The sequence below is a fragment of the Oncorhynchus nerka genome, linkage group LG26 (assembly GCF_034236695.1).
Source record: "Oncorhynchus nerka isolate Pitt River linkage group LG26, Oner_Uvic_2.0, whole genome shotgun sequence".
Lineage (NCBI taxonomy): Eukaryota > Metazoa > Chordata > Actinopteri > Salmoniformes > Salmonidae > Oncorhynchus > Oncorhynchus nerka.
Window position 1 is genome coordinate 33,469,444 of NC_088421.1, and position 19,834 is coordinate 33,489,277.

General features: G+C 45.0%; 1 protein-coding gene and 1 pseudogene across 2 annotated transcripts in view; one reads left to right on the forward strand and one right to left on the reverse strand.

Moving 5' to 3' along the window:
• The window catches only part of cacng4b (calcium channel, voltage-dependent, gamma subunit 4b), a 33,326-nt gene extending 18,783 nt beyond the window's left edge, over window positions 1–14,543 (forward strand). The window contains exons 3-5 of one of the 2 annotated variants that reach the window (XM_065010465.1): window positions 11,928–12,011; window positions 12,597–12,737; window positions 13,198–14,539. In XM_065010465.1, coding sequence (XP_064866537.1) covers window positions 11,928–12,011; window positions 12,597–12,737; window positions 13,198–13,733 — 761 coding nt within the window. In that variant the 3' untranslated portion in view covers window positions 13,734–14,539. Of the gene's footprint in view, window positions 1–11,927; window positions 12,012–12,596; window positions 12,738–13,197 lie in introns of both variants that reach the window. The other variant, XM_065010466.1, reaches the window with a different exon arrangement.
• Window positions 14,544–18,695: 4,152 nt separating this feature from the next.
• Window positions 18,696–19,402, reverse strand: LOC135564874 (T-cell ecto-ADP-ribosyltransferase 2-like; annotated as a pseudogene).
• Window positions 19,403–19,834: the final 432 nt, after the last annotated feature.

Below are 19,834 nucleotides of genomic sequence, written 5' to 3' on the forward strand. Positions count from 1 at the left end.
TGGTTGAAAGTAGCGTAGTAGTGTACAATAAAGGAAATAAGATAACATTTGGGACTCTGCCTTACATTCACTGACTGTACTATGCAGCCACCTCATGTACCATTACATAATAGCCCCCAGGCTGTATTAATGATGCCAGATATTACAGATATATGCATTGATGTTCATTTGGAGGGTAATTAATCTGCCCATTAAAATATTCAACTGGAGAGATGATATGTCTTGAGGATCGGAAAAAGGCAGGGTAGACACCAGGGAGACCTGAGAGAGGGTAGGATATGATGCTGTGATACTGTAATGCGATTGGTCTATTCCACTGAGGCTCTCGCGTTATTGGCTGAGCTGAGTTAATTCACAATAATGGCAAAGTACCTCACCCTGTCACCCACAGCAATGCTGTGCTGTGATAGCTGTTTCACTCACAGGGCATGCATGTGTGTGTGGGTTTACATTATGTAATATCTGTGTTTTGTGTTTCAAATCAAAATGTATTTGACACATGCTTCGTAAACAACAGGTATAGACAGATGTGTGTGTGTTGGGGGATATATTTCTTGAGGGGTTAGGGGGCTGCTGACAGGGAGCCATGTGACAGGCTGTCTGTCGGTGGTTGCCAATGAAGATGTCAAAGGCATCCTTAGAGACATTATGGAAATCAGACTGTTGAAACAGAACTGGGGTTGCCATGGAGAGGATGTGCCCAGCGGTGGTCTCCCAGGAAGGGCTCGGGGACTGGTCTCTCTCTCACACTCTCTGTCTGTCTGTCTGTCTGTCTGTCTGTCTGTCTGTCTGTCTGTCTGTCTGTCTGTCTGTCTGTCTGTCTGTCTGTCTGTCTGTCTGTCTGTCTGTCTGTCTGTCTGTCTTGTCTTGTCTTGTCTTGTCTTGTCTTGTCTTGTCTTGTCTTGTCTTGTCTTGTCTTGTCTGTCTGTCTTCTGTCTGTCTGTCTGTCTGTCTGTCTGTCTGTCTGTCTGTCTGTCTGTCTGTCTGTCTGTCTGTCTGTCTGTCTGTCTGTCTGTCTGTCTGTCTGTCTGTCTGTCTGTCTGTCTGTCTGTCTGTCTGTCTGTCTGTCTGTCTGTCTGTCTGTCTGTCTGTCTGTCTGTCTGTCTGTCTGTCTGTCTGTCTGTCTGTCTGTCTGTCTGTCTGTCTGTCTGTCTGTCTGTCTGTCTGTCTGTGCTCTCTGCTCTTTCACACACACACACACACACACACACACACACACACACACACACACACACACACACACACACACACACACACACACACCTTAGACATTAGACTGATAACCACCGCTCGTAAATCACAAGCCCAGGAGCCTCAGTCTCTAATCGGATTACAAATCAGATGCAATATTCTCTTTCCCTCTTCCCCTAGACAGACCGGCACACACACACACACACACACACACACACACACACACACACACACACACACACACACACACACACACACACACACACACACACACACACACACACACAGGTGGAAGGGGCCATGGCGGCAGACAGACTGGGGAGGTTGGAGCTGGGGTCTGAGTGAGATGCTATGGGGGAGGGAGGACGGGGGATGGGATGAGATGAAATGGGTGAGGAGGGAAGAGGCAAGAGAGGGGAAAGGCTGGACATAAATAAATGACTGCTCACCCATTACGTCCATTCTAGCAATGTCATTGTCATGTCCAAACATCTCTTCTGTTAGAAAGAACAAAACACACTGTCGTCTTGGTAACGACAGTGGTGTGTTTTCATGGATGCCAAGAGAAGCCAGGCTTCCCCCAAAATTAAGAAAACATTAAATTATTTATATTTCGTCTCTCTGTGTTTTCGTAATTTCCCTTCAATTCACAAGAGGCTGAATGTATCTCACCAGAGAAAGCTCATGAGCGAGTGAAACAACGCCTTTCTGTTTCTTTACGTGTAGGCCATCTATCTGATGCGGTCTGGTCATAAAGAGGATGACATTGTTACCACCTGTAGCATTAAAGACAAGGGAAGCCAGCGAGCATCTGACAAAAAAAGTATAAAATAGTCAATCAGCGTTGACCTAAACTGAGTGTCAAAAGAAGCCAGTTTGGATTTGGCTTCACTCCTATCAAATCGCATTGAGAGCATACGTCATTGACAGAAACATCTTTAATTGTTGCATCTCATTGTGTTGTTGTCCTTCAGTGGCTAGCTAGCTAAAGTTGTCCCTATCCTAAATGAACCATGAGTGGAGATAAGGATTACTTAATTTTTGCTTAATTCTCCGTACTGGCCAATGATTATAACGGTGATTCTGATCCAACCATTAATTCATACATTGTTGTGCCCCGGCCTGAGAGAATGGAAGTTCAATATGTAGCTAGATGTAGAAGGCTAATGTTAACTAGCTAACGTTGCCAGGTAGCCTAGGAAAACAAAAACTAAAAATGTGTACTGTATGACAGGGTCATAGACCGTTTCGTCAACATGAAAGAGAGGAGGATGGCATTGGCATTTCTCTACAAGTAGGGTGTGTCAACATGTTTTTTCCACTTAAATAGACACACACACACACACACACACACACACACACACACACACACACACACACACACACACACACACACACACACACACACACACACACACACACACACACACACACACACACAGCGAGAAATCAGAACCATGGACTGCGACATCTTATTTAGTTTACGTTGATTGTACTAAATTGTTTTTGGAATCTTTTAGTTGTCACTGTATTAGACTAAGCAGAGGTGATTTGATGACGTTGTTGTTGAAGTGTAAATGGTGCTGGAATAGTGGAGCTCCTGTTTCTGTGCAACTTGCTGTAACTCTCTGTGGTTCTAAATCAATAGTTATTTAGAAGTCTGACAATGTGGGAAACATGCACTTTCTTGACTATGTTGTAGGTCATGTAACTGTTTGTTACAATACATGCAATATGCTTTGTGGACTTCACTGGACAGAGGTTACTGTCCGGTTTTGTGATAAAAAGAAGGTGTGGTTGAATTTATTCTGCTCCTCTGTCTTCTTATTGTCTCTGCCTTTTAACCTTTATGACCAAAAGTATGTGGACACATGCACGTCGAACATCTCATTTCAAAATCATTGGCGTTAATATGGAGTTGTTCCCCCTTTTTCTGGTTTAACAGCCTCCACTCTTCTGGGAAGGCTTTCCACTAGATGCTGGGACATTGCTGTGAGGACTTGCTTCCATTCAGCCACACGAGCATTAGTGGGGTTGGTCACTGATGTTGGGCGATTAGGCCTGGCTCGCAGTCGGTGTTTCAATTCTTCCCAAAGGTGAGGGCTCTGTGCCCTGAGGCAGTTTGGACTCTGTAGTGGTGGGTTGCAACCGAGGATAGATGATTTTAACGCACTACGTGCTTCAGCACTTGGCGGTCCCGTTCTGTGAGCTTATGTGACCTACCACTTCGCGCTTGAGCCATTGTTGTTCCTAGACGTTTCCACTTTACAATAACATTACGTACAGTTGACGGGGTCAGCTCTAGCAGGGCAGATATTATACTAAATGACTTGTCAGCAACGGGTGTGGCTGAAATAGCAGAATCCAGTCATTTGAAGGGGTGTCCACATACTTTTGTATATACAGTATAGTGTATCACGGTGGCAAGGCACATTAACTAACAGGTTATAGAGCAAACAATGCAATTATCACAACATACAGTATATGTGGAAATCTGGCTTTTCTGGGGGGGTTGGCTTCCCCCGGGATTTTACCCACGCACTACTACTACTGGGTAATGATGCTCTTCTTCGGGACAATTATCAGTTACATGAGGTGTTTATTTGGCCTATAAACATACAGACAGACTGTGTGATTTTACGATCCTTATTAAACAGCAGACCCAGTTAATGGCTGTGTGTGTCTCAAGGCCCCTGCTCTGTGAGTCACCCTGAGTGTACAGAGAGGGTCTCCTGGGTCTCTGACTAGCTGTTAGGTTCCTTCTTGGTGGTTACTCACGTAATAAGGCTTTTATACAGTCGGGAGGAAACTGCGTCAACCTGTCACAGGTGTTCAGCCATTAGGGATCTGAGGGAGGAAATAGATGGTTAATACCACAACAACACTGTGGTTAAAGGGTTTGTCCATGGAATCTTACAACATTCGTTCAAGACACGAGTGCACACATGCAGCAAGCACACAAGCACAAACACACAAACACACACACCACAGTAACTGTTGACAGTGACACTGCTGAGTGCTGGCTGTGCTCAACACTGCAAATAAACTCAGGTACAGTCCAGCCCAGCCCAAGGCAGAGATGGTAAGTGGCTGGTTGGCTGAACAGCAATACCACAACAACATTATGTATCCATGAACCTTCTCGTCCTCTTCCCTCCCTTCCTCTTCCCTCCTCCTCATCTTCCCTCCCTCCTCCTCCTCCCTCTTCCCTCCTCCTCATCTTCCCTTCCTCCTCCTCCTCCCTCTTCCCTCCTCCTCATCTTCCCTCCCTCCCCCTCCTCCCCCTCCTCCTCCCCTCCCTCCCTCCCTCCCTCCCTCCCTCCCCCCCCCTGAGTGTGTACAATATTACAGCAATAGGTCTCTCCCCTACCCAACACGCACACACACACACACACACACACACACACACACACACACACACACACACACACACACACACACACACACACACACACACACACAGACAGGTACTTAAAGCCATCAGAGAGCCCACTCCTTTGTTGTTCCAGTAAGGTGGTTGTTTTCCCTGAGCTCAGCCAATCAGGGATTCACCTCAGATGAATTTGGACATGCACTGAAATGCACGAAATACCGCTGGGTAATGCATTCTTAATCACACTGTGGTGTATTATCAGTGTGTGCGTGTTGTTCCTCCAGCATCTAACTCAAATTGGCTTTGTGGTGGCCCACGATTTATGTGTTGTGCAATGAGCTGGAATCTTAATTTGCAAGCTCCAGAGAGACGCAGGGCATTGACTGCACCTTTTTGAAGTCATAACCAATAACCATTGCCTCACCTCACCTTAGATGAGGTTCTCATCGGCTGCTTGCTGCTTTATCTAAAGCCAATATAGGGAGAAGGTAATGGGTTGAGGTGAGACAAACATCACCTTGTCGTGTTGAACACATATATGGGTCCATCTAGATCTGAGGACAAACCATTCCTCACATTCTTTTCCATTTCCTCCCAATCCCACTTCTGACACCAGTGTAACGAACCAAGAGGGGGAGTAATGGAATAATGTATTCTGCCTCCAAGGAGAAGATGAAGTTCAGTTGAACAAGCTCTCCATGAGCTTCATATCTCAGTGTTAAACAGCTTGCTATAGTGGATGAATATTTCAGTGTTAAACAGCTTGTTATAGTGGATGAATATCTCAGTGTTAAACAGCTTGCTATAGTGGATGAATATTTCAGTGTTAAACAGCTTGTTATAGTGGATGAATATCTCAGTGTTAAACAGCTTGTTATAGTGGGTGAATATCTCAGTGTTAACCAGCTTGTTATAGAGGATGAATATCTCAGTGTTAACCAGCTTGTTATAGAGGATGAATATCTCAGTGTTAAACAGCTTGTTATAGTGGGTGAATATCTCAGTGTTAACCAGCTTGTTATAGTGGGTGAATATCTCAGTGTTAACCAGCTTGTTATAGTGGGTGAATATCTCAGTGTTAACCAGCTTGTTATAGTGGATTAATATCTCAGTGTTAAACAGCTTGTTATAGTGGATGAATATCTCAGTGTTAACCAGCTTGTTATAGTGGATTAATATCTCAGTGTTAAACAGCTTGTTATAGTGGATGAATAAAATATGTAGTCCTACTGTGTCCTACAGTGCTATTCATCACTAAGTTATGAGAATCTAGAGCTTTTCAATAGGAGGAAGGCAAAACATTTTTTAAATGAGATGCCATTTTCTATTCTCTTATATTGTCCCCCTGGTGCCCTTATCTTCAAGTACTGTATTAGTCTAATGTGTAAGAAATGAACCGGGGTCAGTTCCTCAGATTTTTTACACACTGTGTGTAAATATAAAAAGTACTGTGCAATATTGAAGAGCCCTCACTGCTGCTCAATCAGCCTACTTTTCCAACCTGATGGAGGAGAATAAATCCAACATGTATTTTTGATATTGTTGCAAAGCTAACTAAATAGCAGCATTCCCCAAGAGAGGGTGGCTTTCACTTCAGCAGTGATGAATTCCTTAACTTCTTAGATGAAAAGATCATGATCATTAGAAAGTATATTACGGACTCCTCTTTGAATCTGCCTATTTCTCCAAAACTCAGTTGTTCTGTCTGCACAGATCTGCCAGGACCTAGGATCAATGGGAGACACTCAAGTTATTTTATCCTGTATCTCTCGACTTCGGCGATGTCATCTACAAAATTGCTTCCAACACTCTACTCAGCAAACTGGATGCAGTTTATCACAGTGCCATCCGTTTTGTCACTAAAGCACCTTATACTACCCACCACTGCGACTTGTATGCTCTAGTCATTACATTACATTTAAGTCATTTAGCAGACGCTCTTATCCAGAGCGACTTACAAATTGGTGCTTTCACCTTATGACATCCAGTGGAACAGCCACTTTACAATAGTGCATCTAGGTCTTTTAAGGGGGGAGGAGGGGGGTGAGAAGGATTACTTTATCCTATCCTAGGTATTCCTTAAAGAGGTGGGGTTTCAGGTGTCTCCGGAAGGTGGTGATTGACTCCGCTGTCCTGGCGTCGTGAGGGAGTTTGTTCCACCATTGGGGGGCCAGAGCAGCGAACAGTTTTGACTGGGCTGAGCGGGAACTGTACTTCCTCAGTGGTAGGGAGGCGAGCAGGCCAGAGGTGGATGAACGCAGTGCCCTTGTTTGGGTGTAGGGCCTGATCAGAGCCTGGAGGTACTGAGGTGCCGTTCCCCTCACAGCTCCGTAGGCAAGCACCATGGTCTTGTAGCGGATGCGAGCTTCAACTGGAAGCCAGTGGAGAGAGCGGAGGAGCGGGGTGACGTGAGAGAACTTGGGAAGGTTGAACACCAGACGGGCTGCGGCGTTCTGGATGAGTTGTAGGGGTTTAATGGCACAGGCAGGGAGCCCAGCCAACAGCGAGTTGCAGTAATCCAGACGGGAGATGACAAGTGCCTGGATTAGGACCTGCGCCGCTTCCTGTGTGAGGCAGGGTCGTACTCTAGTCGGCTGGCCCTCGCTACATATTCGTCGCCAGACCCACTGGCTCCAGGTCATCTACAAGGCCATGCTAGGTAAAGCTCCACCTTATCTCAGTTCACTGGTCACGATGGCAACACGCATCCGTAGCACGCGCTCCAGCAGGTGTATCTCACTGATCATCCCTAAAGCCAACACCTCATTCGGCCGCCTTTCGTTCCAGTACTCTGCTGCCTGTGACTGGAACGAATTGCAAACATCGCTGAAGCTGGAGACTTTTATCTCCCTCACCAACTTCAAACATCTGCTATCTGAGCAGCTAACCGATCGCTGCAGCTGTACATAATCTATTGGTAAACAGCCCACCCATTTTCACCTACCTCATCCCCACAGTGTTTATTTATTTACTTTTCTGCTCTTTTGCACACCAATATCTCTACCTGTACATGATCATCTGATCATTTATCACTCCAGTGTTAATCTGCAATATTGTAATTATTCGCCTACCTCCTCATGCCTTTTGCACACATTGTATATAGACTCCCCCTTTTTTTCTACTGTGTTATTGACTTGTTAATTGTTTACTCCATGTGTAACTCTGTGTTGTCTGTTCACACTGCTATGCTTTATCTTGGCCAGGTCGCAGTTGCAAATGAGAACTTGTTCTCAACTAGCCTACCTGGTTAAATAAAGGTGAAATAAAAAATATATGTTAAAAAAATTCACGAAAATAGTCATGGCCTCTAAACCTTCCAGCTGCCGACTGGACCAGAAGCAGTGTGTGGGTAAAATCACTGAGGAAGCCACCTCTGTCCAGTGAAGTCCATAAAGCATATTCCATGTACAGTAACAAACAGTTACATGACCTACAGAATGGTCAAGCAAGTTAATGTTTCTGGCATTTTTGGACCATTAAACAACTATTGATTTAGAACCACAGAGAGTTACTGCAAGTCACAAAGAAAACAGAAGCTCCACTATTCCAGCACCATTTACACTTCAACATTTCAACATCATCAAATCACCTCTGCTTAGTCTAATACAGTGACAACTAAAAGATACCAAAAACAATTTAGTCCAATCAACGTAATCTAAATATGATGTGGCTGTCCATGGTTCTGATTTCTATGTGAGCGTTCGTGCAAGTAGAAAAACATGTTGACTCACCCTACTTGTAGAGAAACTCCAATGCCATCCTGCTCTCTTTAATGTTCACGAAACAGCTTAGTGCTCTGTCATACAGTACACGCTATTATTTCTTGTCCTAGGTACAAATCTGTCGTTCTGCCCCTGAACAGGCAGTTAACCCACTGTTCCTAGGCCGTCATTGAAAATAAGAATTTGTTCTTAACTGACTTGCCTAGTTAAATAAAGGTAAAAAAACAAAAAACAAACTCCAAATCCCTGTCTCCATCCATGGCTAATTTAGGAAAGGGCCAATTTTAGCTAGCTGGCTAGCTAGCTACCGGAGGAAAACAACACAACAAAATGCAACAATTAAAGTTTTTCTGTCAATGACGTATGCTCTCAATGGTATTTGATAGGAGTTAACACTTTTTTTAATGCACCTGGACCATGCACAGCTGAGGTCGCTCAGTTCAGCTCAACAATGATTGGCTAGTTTTGTATACTATTTTTGTCAATGGAGGCCAGATGCTTGCTGTCTTCCCTTGGATTCAATGCTAAAGAAGGCAACAATGTCATATTGGTTTGGACCAGACAGCAAGCATCTCTAGAGAAACAAAGAGACTCTGTGTCGCTCGGAGGCTTTCTCTTGTGAGATACATTCAGCCTGTTGCAAATTGAAAAAAGAAAATGGCAGCCATGAATACACGTCACTGTACTGGACCCTATTCCAACTAAACCACTGAAAGAGCTACTTCCTGTGCTTGGCCCTCCTATGTTGAACATAATTTGTATCAAACTCAATACAAGTGGCAGTAACGAAGCCTCTCCTGAAAATGTCAAAGCCCCCCCCCTCCCCCACTAACGGCCTACATCGAATCTCCCATTCATTCCTCCCAAGCATTTAAAATAAAAGCTGCCTTCCTGAAGACAAATAATATATACGAAACACTCCAGTCTGATTTTAGACCCCATCATAGTATTGAGACTGCACTTGTGAAGGTGGTAAAGGACCTTTTAATGACGTCAGACCAAGGCTCTGCCTCTGTCCTCGTGCTCCTAGACCTTGTGAATGTGGTAAAGGACCTGTTAATGACGTCAGACCAAGGCTCTGCCTCTGTCCTCGTGCTCCTAGACCTTGTGAAGGTGGTAAAGGACCTTTTAATGACGTCAGACCAAGGCTCTGCCTCTGTCCTCATGCTTCTAGACCTTGTGAAGGTGGTAAAGGACCTTTTAATGACGTCAGACCAAGGCTCTGCCTCTGTCCTTGTGCTTCTAGACCTTGTGAAGGTGGTAAAGGACCTTTTAATGACGTCAGACCAAGGCTCTGCCTCTGTCCTCGTGCTCCTAGACCTTGTGAATGTGGTAAAGGACCTTTTAATGACGTCAGACCAAGGCTCTGCCTCTGTCCTCGTGCTTCTAGACCTTGTGAAGGTGGTAAAGGACCTTTTAATGACGTCAGACCAAGGCTCTGCCTCTGTCCTTGTGCTTCTAGACCTTGTGAAGGTGGTAAAGGACCTTTTAATGACGTCAGACCAAGGCTCAGCCTCTGTCCTCGTGCTTCTAGACCTTGTGAAGGTGGTAAAGGACCTTTTAATGACGTCAGACCAAGGCTCAGCCTCTGTCCTTCTGCTTCTAGACCTTGTGAAGGTGGTAAAGGACCTTTTAATGACGTCAGACCAAGGCTCAGCCTCTGTCCTTCTGCTTCTAGACCTTGTGAAGGTGGTAAAGGACCTTTTAATGACGTCAGACCAAGGCTCTGCCTCTGTCCTCGTGCTTCTAGACCTTGTGAAGGTGGTAAAGGACCTTTTAATGACGTCAGACCAAGGCTCTGCCTCTGTCCTCGTGCTTCTAGACCTTGTGAAGGTGGTAAAGGACCTTTTAATGATGTCAGACCAAGGCTCTGCCTCTGTCCTCGTGCTTCTAGACCTTGTGAAGGTGGTACAGGACCTTTTAATGACGTCAGACCAAGGCTCTGCCTCGGTCCTCGTGCTCCTAGACCTTGTGAATGTGGTAAAGGACCTGTTAATGACGTCAGACCAAGGCTCTGCCTCTGTCCTCGTGCTCCTAGACCTTGTGAAGGTGGTAAAGGACCTTTTAATGACGTCAGACCAAGGCTCTGCCTCTGTCCTCGTGCTTCTAGACCTTGTGAAGGTGGTAAAGGACCTTTTAATGACGTCAGACCAAGGCTCTGCCTCTGTCCTCGTGCTTCTAGACCTTGTGAAGGTGGTAAAGGACCTTTTAATGACGTCAGACCAAGGCTCTGCCTCTGTCCTCGTGCTTCTAGACCTTGTGAAGGTGGTACAGGACCTTTTAATGACGTCAGACCAAGGCTCTGCCTCTGTCCTTGTGCTTCTAGACCTTAGTACCACGTTTTGACACCATCGATCACCACATTCCTTGGAGAGGTTGGAAACCTTCTCTACACGGCCAAGTTCTTACCTGCTTTAGATCTTATCTGTCAGAAAGATATTAGTTCATCTCTGTGGATGGTTTGTCCTCTGACAAATCAATTGTAGGTTTCAATATTTGTCAAGGTTCCATTGTAGGACCACTTTTGTTTTCACTATATATTCTAAATTAGACTACTGCAATGCTGTACTCTCTGGCTACCAGGATAAAGCACGAAATAAACTTCAGTTAGTGCTAAACACGACTGCTAGAATCTTGACTAGAACCCCAATTTGATCATATTCACTGACCCCCCTGTCTCAGCCTCCTGTGTATATTCTGCAATAGTCTATGTGCTGGGGTGCTAGGGTCAGTCTGTCCTATCTGGTAAAATTCTCCTGTCTTGTCTGGTTTCCTGTGTGAACTTAATAAGTATGATCCTTCTAATTCTTACATCTCTCTCTCCCTCTCTCCGTCTGTCTCTGGCTCTCTGTGTCTGTCTGTGTCTGTCTCTCTCTGTCTCTCTCTCTCTGTATCTCTCTCTGTCTCTGTGTGTCTCTCTCTCTTTCCCTCTCCCTCTCCCTCTCCCTCTCACTCTCCCTCTCTCTGAGGACCTGAGTCCTAGAACCATGCCTCAGGTCTACCTGGCCTGATGACTCCTGGCAGTCCCAGTCCACCTAGTTGTGCTGCTGCTCCAGTTTCTGCCTTTTTGCCTGTGGCTATGAAACCCTGACCTGTTCACCAGCCGTGCTACCTTGTCCCGGACCTACTGTTTTCGACCCTCTCTCACGCTCTCTAGTGCCCTCCTTCCCTCTTTCACTCTCTCTCTACCGCACCTACTGTCTTGACCTCGGAATGCTCGGCTAGGAAAATCCAACTGACATTTACTGAAGATGTGCTGTTGCACCCTCTACAACCATTGTGACTGAAGAACGATCTAGCCTTAATTGCCATTTACTCTTATAATCTCCACCCGGCACAGCCCGAAGAGGACTGTTTACCCCTCAGAGCCTGGTTCCTCTTAGGGTTTCTTACTAGGTTCCTGTCCTTCTAGGGCGTTTTTCCTAGCCACCATGCTTCTACATCTGCTTTGCTTGCTGTTTGGGGTTTTAGGCTGGGTTTCTGTATAAGCATTTTGTGACATCTGCTGATGTAAAAAGGGCTTTATGAATACATTTGATTTGATTTGATCGACGATGTAAGTTAATAACTGAGGTCTGTTCCTCAGCTGTTTCAGTCACTGTGTGTAAATGCAATGCAATGTTTCTTCCAATGTCCTGCAGGGATTAACGTAGGGAGCTGTTACCGTATCAACCACTTCCCAGATGATAACGACTATGACACAGACAGCTCAGAATACCTCCTGCGTGAGTGGTCATTGTCTCTTCTCTTCTTGACGTCTCTCCTCTCCTCTTCACTTCTTTTCTCTTCTCGTCTCATCTCTTCTCTTCTCCTTTTGTCTCCTATCTCCTCTCCTCTCCTCTCCTCTCTTCTCTTCTCTTCTCTTCTCTTCTCTTCTCTTCTCTTCTCTTCTCTTCTCTTCTCTTCTCTTCTCTTCTCTTCTCTTCTCTTCTCTTCTCTTCTCCTCTCCTCTCCTCTCCTCTCCTCTCCTCTCCACTCCTCTCTTCTCTTCTCTTCTCTTCTTCACTTCTCTTCTAATAAATGTTCAGACCTCGTGACTGTGTGTGTAGTAATCCTAACTGTTGTTACTGCTCGTCATTTAAAGTTATGGGTATGTTTTCTTATATTCCCCCAAGACAATAGACTTTAAAGAGTGATTTTATTCAATATCTAAAACCCACAGTAGCACTCAGTGTGTACAGAAAAAAGCTGCAGGGAGTTTTTCCTCTGACTGTTAATCGTGCATGAGTGTGTGTGAGTGTGTGTGTCCGTGTGTGTGTGTGTGTGTGCATGTGTGTGTGTGTGACTAACCATACCTCTCTCTACTCCAGGTATTGTGCGGGCGTCCAGTGTGTTTCCTATCCTCAGCACCTGTCTGTTGATGCTGGGGGGGCTGTGTTTGGCCGTGGGACGTATCTATAGCAACAGGAACAGCATCCTGCTTAGCGCCGGCATCCTGTTCGTAGCCGCAGGTAAGCCACGCCCCCTTCAGGGCCTGACACACACACCCTTCAGGGCCTGACACACACACACCCTTCAGGGCCTGACACACACACACACACACACCCTCATCAGTTACCTGTGCTCGGTCTGAATTGTGAAGTCCATTCACAGCGCAGGCGGAGAAGGCCATGAGCTGTCCTCTACGTACATTAGAGCAGTGTGTTAGGGCTGGGGAGGTCAGTGGCACCGATCATTAAGACTGTTCATTACTCATCAGACCAGAGAGAAGATGTGTTCTGGGATCTCTGACTGATGACTAGTATTATCCAGAGGTCTGATTACACGTTCCTCAAGTCAGGGCTGAAGCCTGATAGGAAAACCAATGGGGCTGAGAGATTGTCTGATGTTCTGTCTCTCTCTGTCTCTGTTTCGGTGTCTCCCTCATATACACTCTCTCTCTGTGTTTCGGTCTTTCTATAACTCTCTCAGGCCTGAGTAACATCATTGGCATCATTGTCTACATCTCCAGCAATGCCGGCGACCCCAGTGACAAGCGGGATGAGGACAAGAAGAACACCTACAGCTACGGCTGGTCCTTCTACTTCGGAGCTCTGTCCTTCATCGTGGCCGAGATGGTGGCCGTCCTGGCTGTCAACATCTACATCGAGAAGAACAAGGAGGTCCGCTTCCACGCTCGCCGCGACTTCATCCGCTCCATGTCCTCCTCCTCACCCTACTCACGCATACCCAGTTACCGCTTCCGCCGACGGACGCCCCACTCCAGCTCACGCTCCTCTGACGCTTCGCAGGAGCACTCGCCGGCGAGGCTGAAGGGTGGGACCTCAGCAACGGGGCCGTTGGGAGAATTGACCATGTACACGTTGACCCGTGAGGGGGGTCTGAAAGGGGGCGTGACGGAGAACGCATACAGCCCCGAGCACGGCTCAGGCGATTTCCTGCAGTTGCACAACTGCTTCCCCAATGACTTGAAGGACGGGGTCAACCGGCGGACTACGCCCGTGTGAGAAGAGCTTTAGACGGGCCGGTGGAGTGAGGAGGCCCCCCTGATGTGGATGGAGGATGGAGGTGGGCCTTTGGGGATGGACGACCCCATGGTAGCCTGTCACACTGGAGAATCAGAGTCAGAGTCCGTAGTTCCAGGGAAAGACGGAGCCAGTGAAAAGACAAAGCCCCTCCTCAGTGAAAAACAACATGAGGACGAGGACTGAGGACATGGACAGAGATATAAGGTTAGAAAATGTTGCCCGTGACATGGTTTCGAAGGGTCACTGGACATAAAGAGTGCTTGCTTCTTTCCTGGTGTTCCTTTGTGCTTTTTGACTGCAACAGACTAGTCACCATCATTGTTTGTATCGTACACTACATACAAGAAAACCATTCCCTTTAAAATGTGTCCTTGAACCGCGTAAAAGAGAAGAGACTGGAATGTCCTCTTGTTGATGGATTTTTATTGCCAATGTGTGTTGGGAAACTGTTGAGTGAATTGTTCAATGTACAACATTTCACACTATTTGACCTGCTTTAGGTATCGAACATAGTTCAGCTAAATGTATTGTCCAACCTGAAACCCTCTCACCTTTGCATGTTACTGTATAGCCTACGGAGTAGAGCTCTGTGTCTCTGTGTTATCTGTTAGTAGCTACTGTGTGTCACTGTCAGTTTAATAGAGAAATAAAATCCAAGGATTGAGTTCTCAACAAAGCCATTATTTTGTATCTGGGAAAAACTAAAGGGACATGACTGACCAGCGAACCCATGTTAAACTTAATTGGTTGTAGTTAGGTTAGGGGTTAGGTTAGGGGTTTGGTTAAGGTGAGGGTTAAGTTTAGGGGTTAGACTTACAGTGGGGCAAAAAAGTATTTAGTCAGCCACCAATTGTGCAAGTTCTCCCACTTAAAAAGATGAGAGAGGCCTGTAATTTTCATCATAGGTACACTTCAACTATGACAGACAAAATTAGAAAATAAATCCAGAAAATCCCATTGTAGGATTTTTAATGAATTTATTTGCAAATTATGGTGGAAAATAAGTATTTGGTCAAACAAGCAAGATGTATGGCTCTCGCAGACCTGTAACTTCTTCTTTAAGAGGCTCCTCTGTCCTCCACTCGTTACCTGTATTAATGGCACCTGTTTGAACTTGTTATCAGTATAAAAGACACCTGTCCACAACCTCAAACAGTCACACTCCAAACTCCACTATGGCCAAGACCAAAGAGCTGTCAAAGGACAACAGAAACAAAATTGTAGACCTGCACCAGGCTGGGAAGACTGAATCTGCAATAGGTAAGCAGCTTGGTTTGAAGAAATCAACTGTGGGAGCAATTACTAGGAAATGGAAGACATACAAGACCACTGATAATCTCCCTCGGGTCTGGGGCTCCACGCAAGATCTCACCCCATGAGGTCAAAATGATCACAAGAACGGTGAGCAAAAATCCCAGAACCACACGGAGGGACCTAGTGAATGACCTGCAGAGAGCTGGGACCAAAGTAACAAAGCCTACCATCAGTAACACACTACGCCACCAGGGACTCAAATCCTGCAGTGCCAGACGTGTCCCCCTGCTTAAGCCAGTACATGTACAGGCCCGTCTGAAGTTTGCTAGAGAGCATTTGGATGATCCAGAAGAAGATTGGGAGAATGTCATATGGTCAGATGAAACCAAAATAGAACTCTTTGGTAAAAACTCAACTCATCTTGTTTGGAGGACAAAGAATGCTGAGTTGCATCCAAAGAACACCATACCTACTGTGAAGCATGGGGGTGGAAACATCATGCTTTGGGGCTGTTTTTCTGCAAAGGGACCAGGACGACTGATCCGTGTAAAGGAAAGAATGAATGGGGCCATGTATCGTGAGATTTTAAGTGAAAACCTCCTTCCATCAGCAAGGGCATTGAAGATGAAACGTGGCTGGGTCTTTCAGCATGACAATGATCCCAAACACACCGCCCGGGCAACGAAGGAGTGGCTTCGTAAGAAGCATTTCAAGGTCCTGGAGTGGCCTAGCCAGTCTCCAGATCTCAACCCTGTAGAAAATCTTTGGAGGGAGTTGAAAGTCTGTGTTGCCCAGCAACAGCCCCAAAACATCACTGCTCTAGAGGAGATCTGCATGGAGGAATGGGCCAAAATACCAGCAACAGTGTGTGAAAACCTTGTGAAGACTTACAGAAAACGTTTGACCTCTGTCATTGCCAACAAAGGGTATATAACAAAGTATTGAGATAAACTTTTGTTATTGACCAAATACTTATTTTCCACCATAATTTGCAAATAATTCATTAAAAGTCCTCAATGTGATTTTCTTAATTTTTTTCCTCATTTTGTCCGTCATAGTTGAAGTGTACCTATGATGAAAATTTACAGGCCTCTCTCATCTTTTTAAGTGGGAGAACTTGCACAATTGGTGGCTGACTAAATACTTTTTTCCCCACTGTATGTTATATCATGCCCCTTTTTTCCTGCAACCATAGTCATTTAATTCTAGACACTTATATCATCTGTTATATAAAAAAAGCACATCCAAACGACTGCTAATTTCCGGATTAAGAATGTGTTGTTGTACATTTTCAAGTTTAGAAGGGAAATAGCACCTTTGAATGTGTATACACTGAATGTACAAAACTTTAAGAACACCTGCTCTTTCCATGACATACACTGACCAGGTGAATCCAGGTGAAAGCTATGATCCCTCATTGATGTCACCTGTTAAATCCACTACAATCAGTGTAGATGAAAAGGAGGAGACAAGTTAAAGAAGGATTTAAGCCTTGAGACAATTGAGACATGGATTGTGTATGTGTGCCACTCAGAGGGTGAATGGGCAAGACAAAAGTGTCTTTGATGGTAGTAGGTGCCAGGCACACCGGTTTGTGTCAAGAACTGCAATGCTGCTGGGTTTTTCATGCTCAACAGTTTCCAATGTGTATCAAGAATGGTCAACCAGCCAGGCAACTTGACAACTGTGAGAAGCATTGGAGTCAGCATGAGCCAGCATCCCTGTGGAACGCTTTCGACACCTTATAGAGTCCAGGCCCTGACGAATTGAGGCTGTTCAAAAAGGACAAAAGGGGGTGGAGCTTGATATTAGGAAGGTGTTACTAATATTTGGTACACTTAGTGTATGTTTAATTCTTTTTTAAATTGATACTGGATTGATGACATTTCATCCATAACTGCTAAGTCTAACCAGCTGTCTTAAAACTTATCTCTGATACCCTTCATCCTATAGCAATCTCAATTCATCCCCATCTCATCTCATGACATCTCTGTGTCAAAGATCATTCCTACTGCTCAGTCCCCATAGAGTCCAGTCCAATATGGCCGACCTGATGATGTCAGTGGAACACCTATGGACATTCTGCAATCTTTATTTATTTCTATGTCAGTCCCCTTCCTTCAGTGTCCTAATCAAAAACCCTACTGAGATTTGACATTGTGGGGGCACTGGTCACAGCAAAAGAGCAGCTAACAAAAGCCGACTCGCCCAGGAATTGAGAGCGCACAGGACGTCTTTCAGCTTTTCAACAGCCAGGCAGCTGGTTGGATAAGGATCGAGGACCGACAGAGAATGAATTGGCTGAAAGGCTACCTGTCTGTCTGTCTGTCTGCCTGCCTACCTGTCTTTCTGCTCTCTGTCTGGGTAGATGTTTTCTAGCTAGATCTCCACCATCCAGTGCAGAACAGAGAAGTCGATCTGAAGGTTGGGAGAAAAGAAAGTGAGCCTCTGTGGCCTTGTGACAATCCACATCTGTAACCTGAAGCTCCAGTCATACATGGCATCATTGTCCTCCAAACTTCTCTTCCATTTTGATTTCTCAGGAAATATTCCATTATAGTTTCTACAGTTCAACCCCTTGAGGTTTGGAGATTCAAGGAAAATAACCCCACCCTAACAACCAAACAATAAACAGGTGAAACCAATTAGACAAAACCAAACGAACACAGAACAAAGGATCGGTGGCAGCTAGTAGACCGGCGACGACGAGCGCCGAGCGCCACCCGAACAAGAAGGGGAGCCACCTTCGGTAATATTCGTGACAACTGAAAACACATTCCTGTTTCTTTCTGTAGAGTGATGAACGTAGAGGGAGAGGAACACATCTTTTCTATGACTCTGTGTTCAACAGCTTTAATGTGCTTTCAATGTTCTAAACAGGACTACTATTGAGCCTTGCTGTAATAACAATAAAACACACACACACACGCGCACACGCACACACACACACACACACACACACACACACACACACACACACACACACACACACACACACACACACACACACACACACACACACACACACACACACACCTGTACTCTTCTCCTCTCCTAACTCTGAGGAACTACCTGCTTATTCTAATCACATCTCTGTTAGCTGATATTGCTGTTCTCTATATTTCTTTCAGTCTCCATCCAACAGTCAACATAAAGTTGTTAATATGAATGAGAATAAATAAAATTGGGGTACAACCTCTTGTTTGGTCTGTCATTCTATTGTGTGTCTGATTCCCTTCAACTTCCCTATTGATTATTCTCTTTCAGGCAAGACAAGTGTAAAACGTATCACATCTCAAATCTAATGCATATGCATAATAGCACATACAAAGTGTCAGTATTCATGTATTCATTCTCTATGTTTTATTTATTGGTTTCAATAGAAGCTGCAATTCATGTTAAGCCTCATTCTTTTTTCTATCTACAGATGAACTGTACAATGTCAGGAACATAAAACACCAATCTTTAACTGAGCAAGCAATGCAGGTTTTCAACAGGCTTTTACTATTGATCTGAGAGCTGTACCTTTTTCAAAGTACAAATCAGATGAAACTGTTTTCTTTCTTTCAGATGACGTATCATTGTACATTGCTGGGGAATGATCAGTAATATACAGTAAATATGAACATACAATGGAGCATTATGAAGCCTGCAGGCTCATCTGATATTCTGCTGAATGGAAAAAAGCTACCTCTGGTTTGATTGCACTCCATTTAGCAATCTACAATTCAGGTTGCTCTGAGATCTAGTGCTCTCTACCTTGTAGACAACCTCACACCACTGGTTCTTCTGGACTTCAGTGACTTTGAATACCTCATAGGGCGGAATTAAAACCTCACTCTCATTTGCATAGGCAGAGTAATATGTCAGGTTAGTCCCGAAACATGTTTTGATCTCAAAGCAGGAAACGTTACCGAAAGTGTATAAGGTTTTGAGTTGATAGCTGGAGGTGAAAGAACCAAAACGGATCTCTTTGTCAACAACACTGATTACAAGACGAGGCAGTTCTGCGGTAGGTGGTCCTACATGCTGTTTGACTTAGTTTAAGGATGCGAATGGCATCCGTCAGATAGAAGTGCAGGGAATGGTACTGGAATGTTTTTCCATACAGTGATTTGCCATTTCTAACCACTTTGTTGAAGTCAAATTAGAAGGATTGTGATTTAGATATGGTTTTGGGTTTGTTATTTGTGTATAAATACATAGCATCAGAATGCTCTCTGTTCAGACCACGTTTAGGTGACTTTGCTTTTTGTTCGGCTATCTTCCAGGCTTCATCGAACTTTGAGACACTTGGCCGCTTTAGTGAACATTTCTGTTGTGCAACTTTCATATTTGTCATCAACAAGAGGGGCCATGTCCAGTGCGAACGGCTTGGACTGTAAGAACAACATGTCATAGTGTCAAATAAAGACATGCCTGGTCTCCACATCCAAAGGGAGATTTTTGTTCTATGGAAACAGTTCAGCACTTGAAATTACATTTGCATAGTTGTGAGGAGGATGAATTGTATGATGGAGCGATGGCTTGGCTGCCCCAGGATGAATTGTATGATGGAGCGATGGCTTGGCTACCCCAGGATGGATTGTATGATGGAGCGATGGCTTGGCTACCCCAGGATGAATTGTATGATGGAGCGATGGCTTGGCTACCCCAGGATGGTATGATGTGGCTTGGCTATGGATGGATTGTATGATGGAGCTGGCTTGGCTACCCCAGGATGGATTGTATGATGGAGGATTGTATGGGAGAGATGGCTTGGCTACCCCAGGATGGATTGTATGATGGAGCGATGGCTTGGCTACCCCAGGATGGATTGTATGATG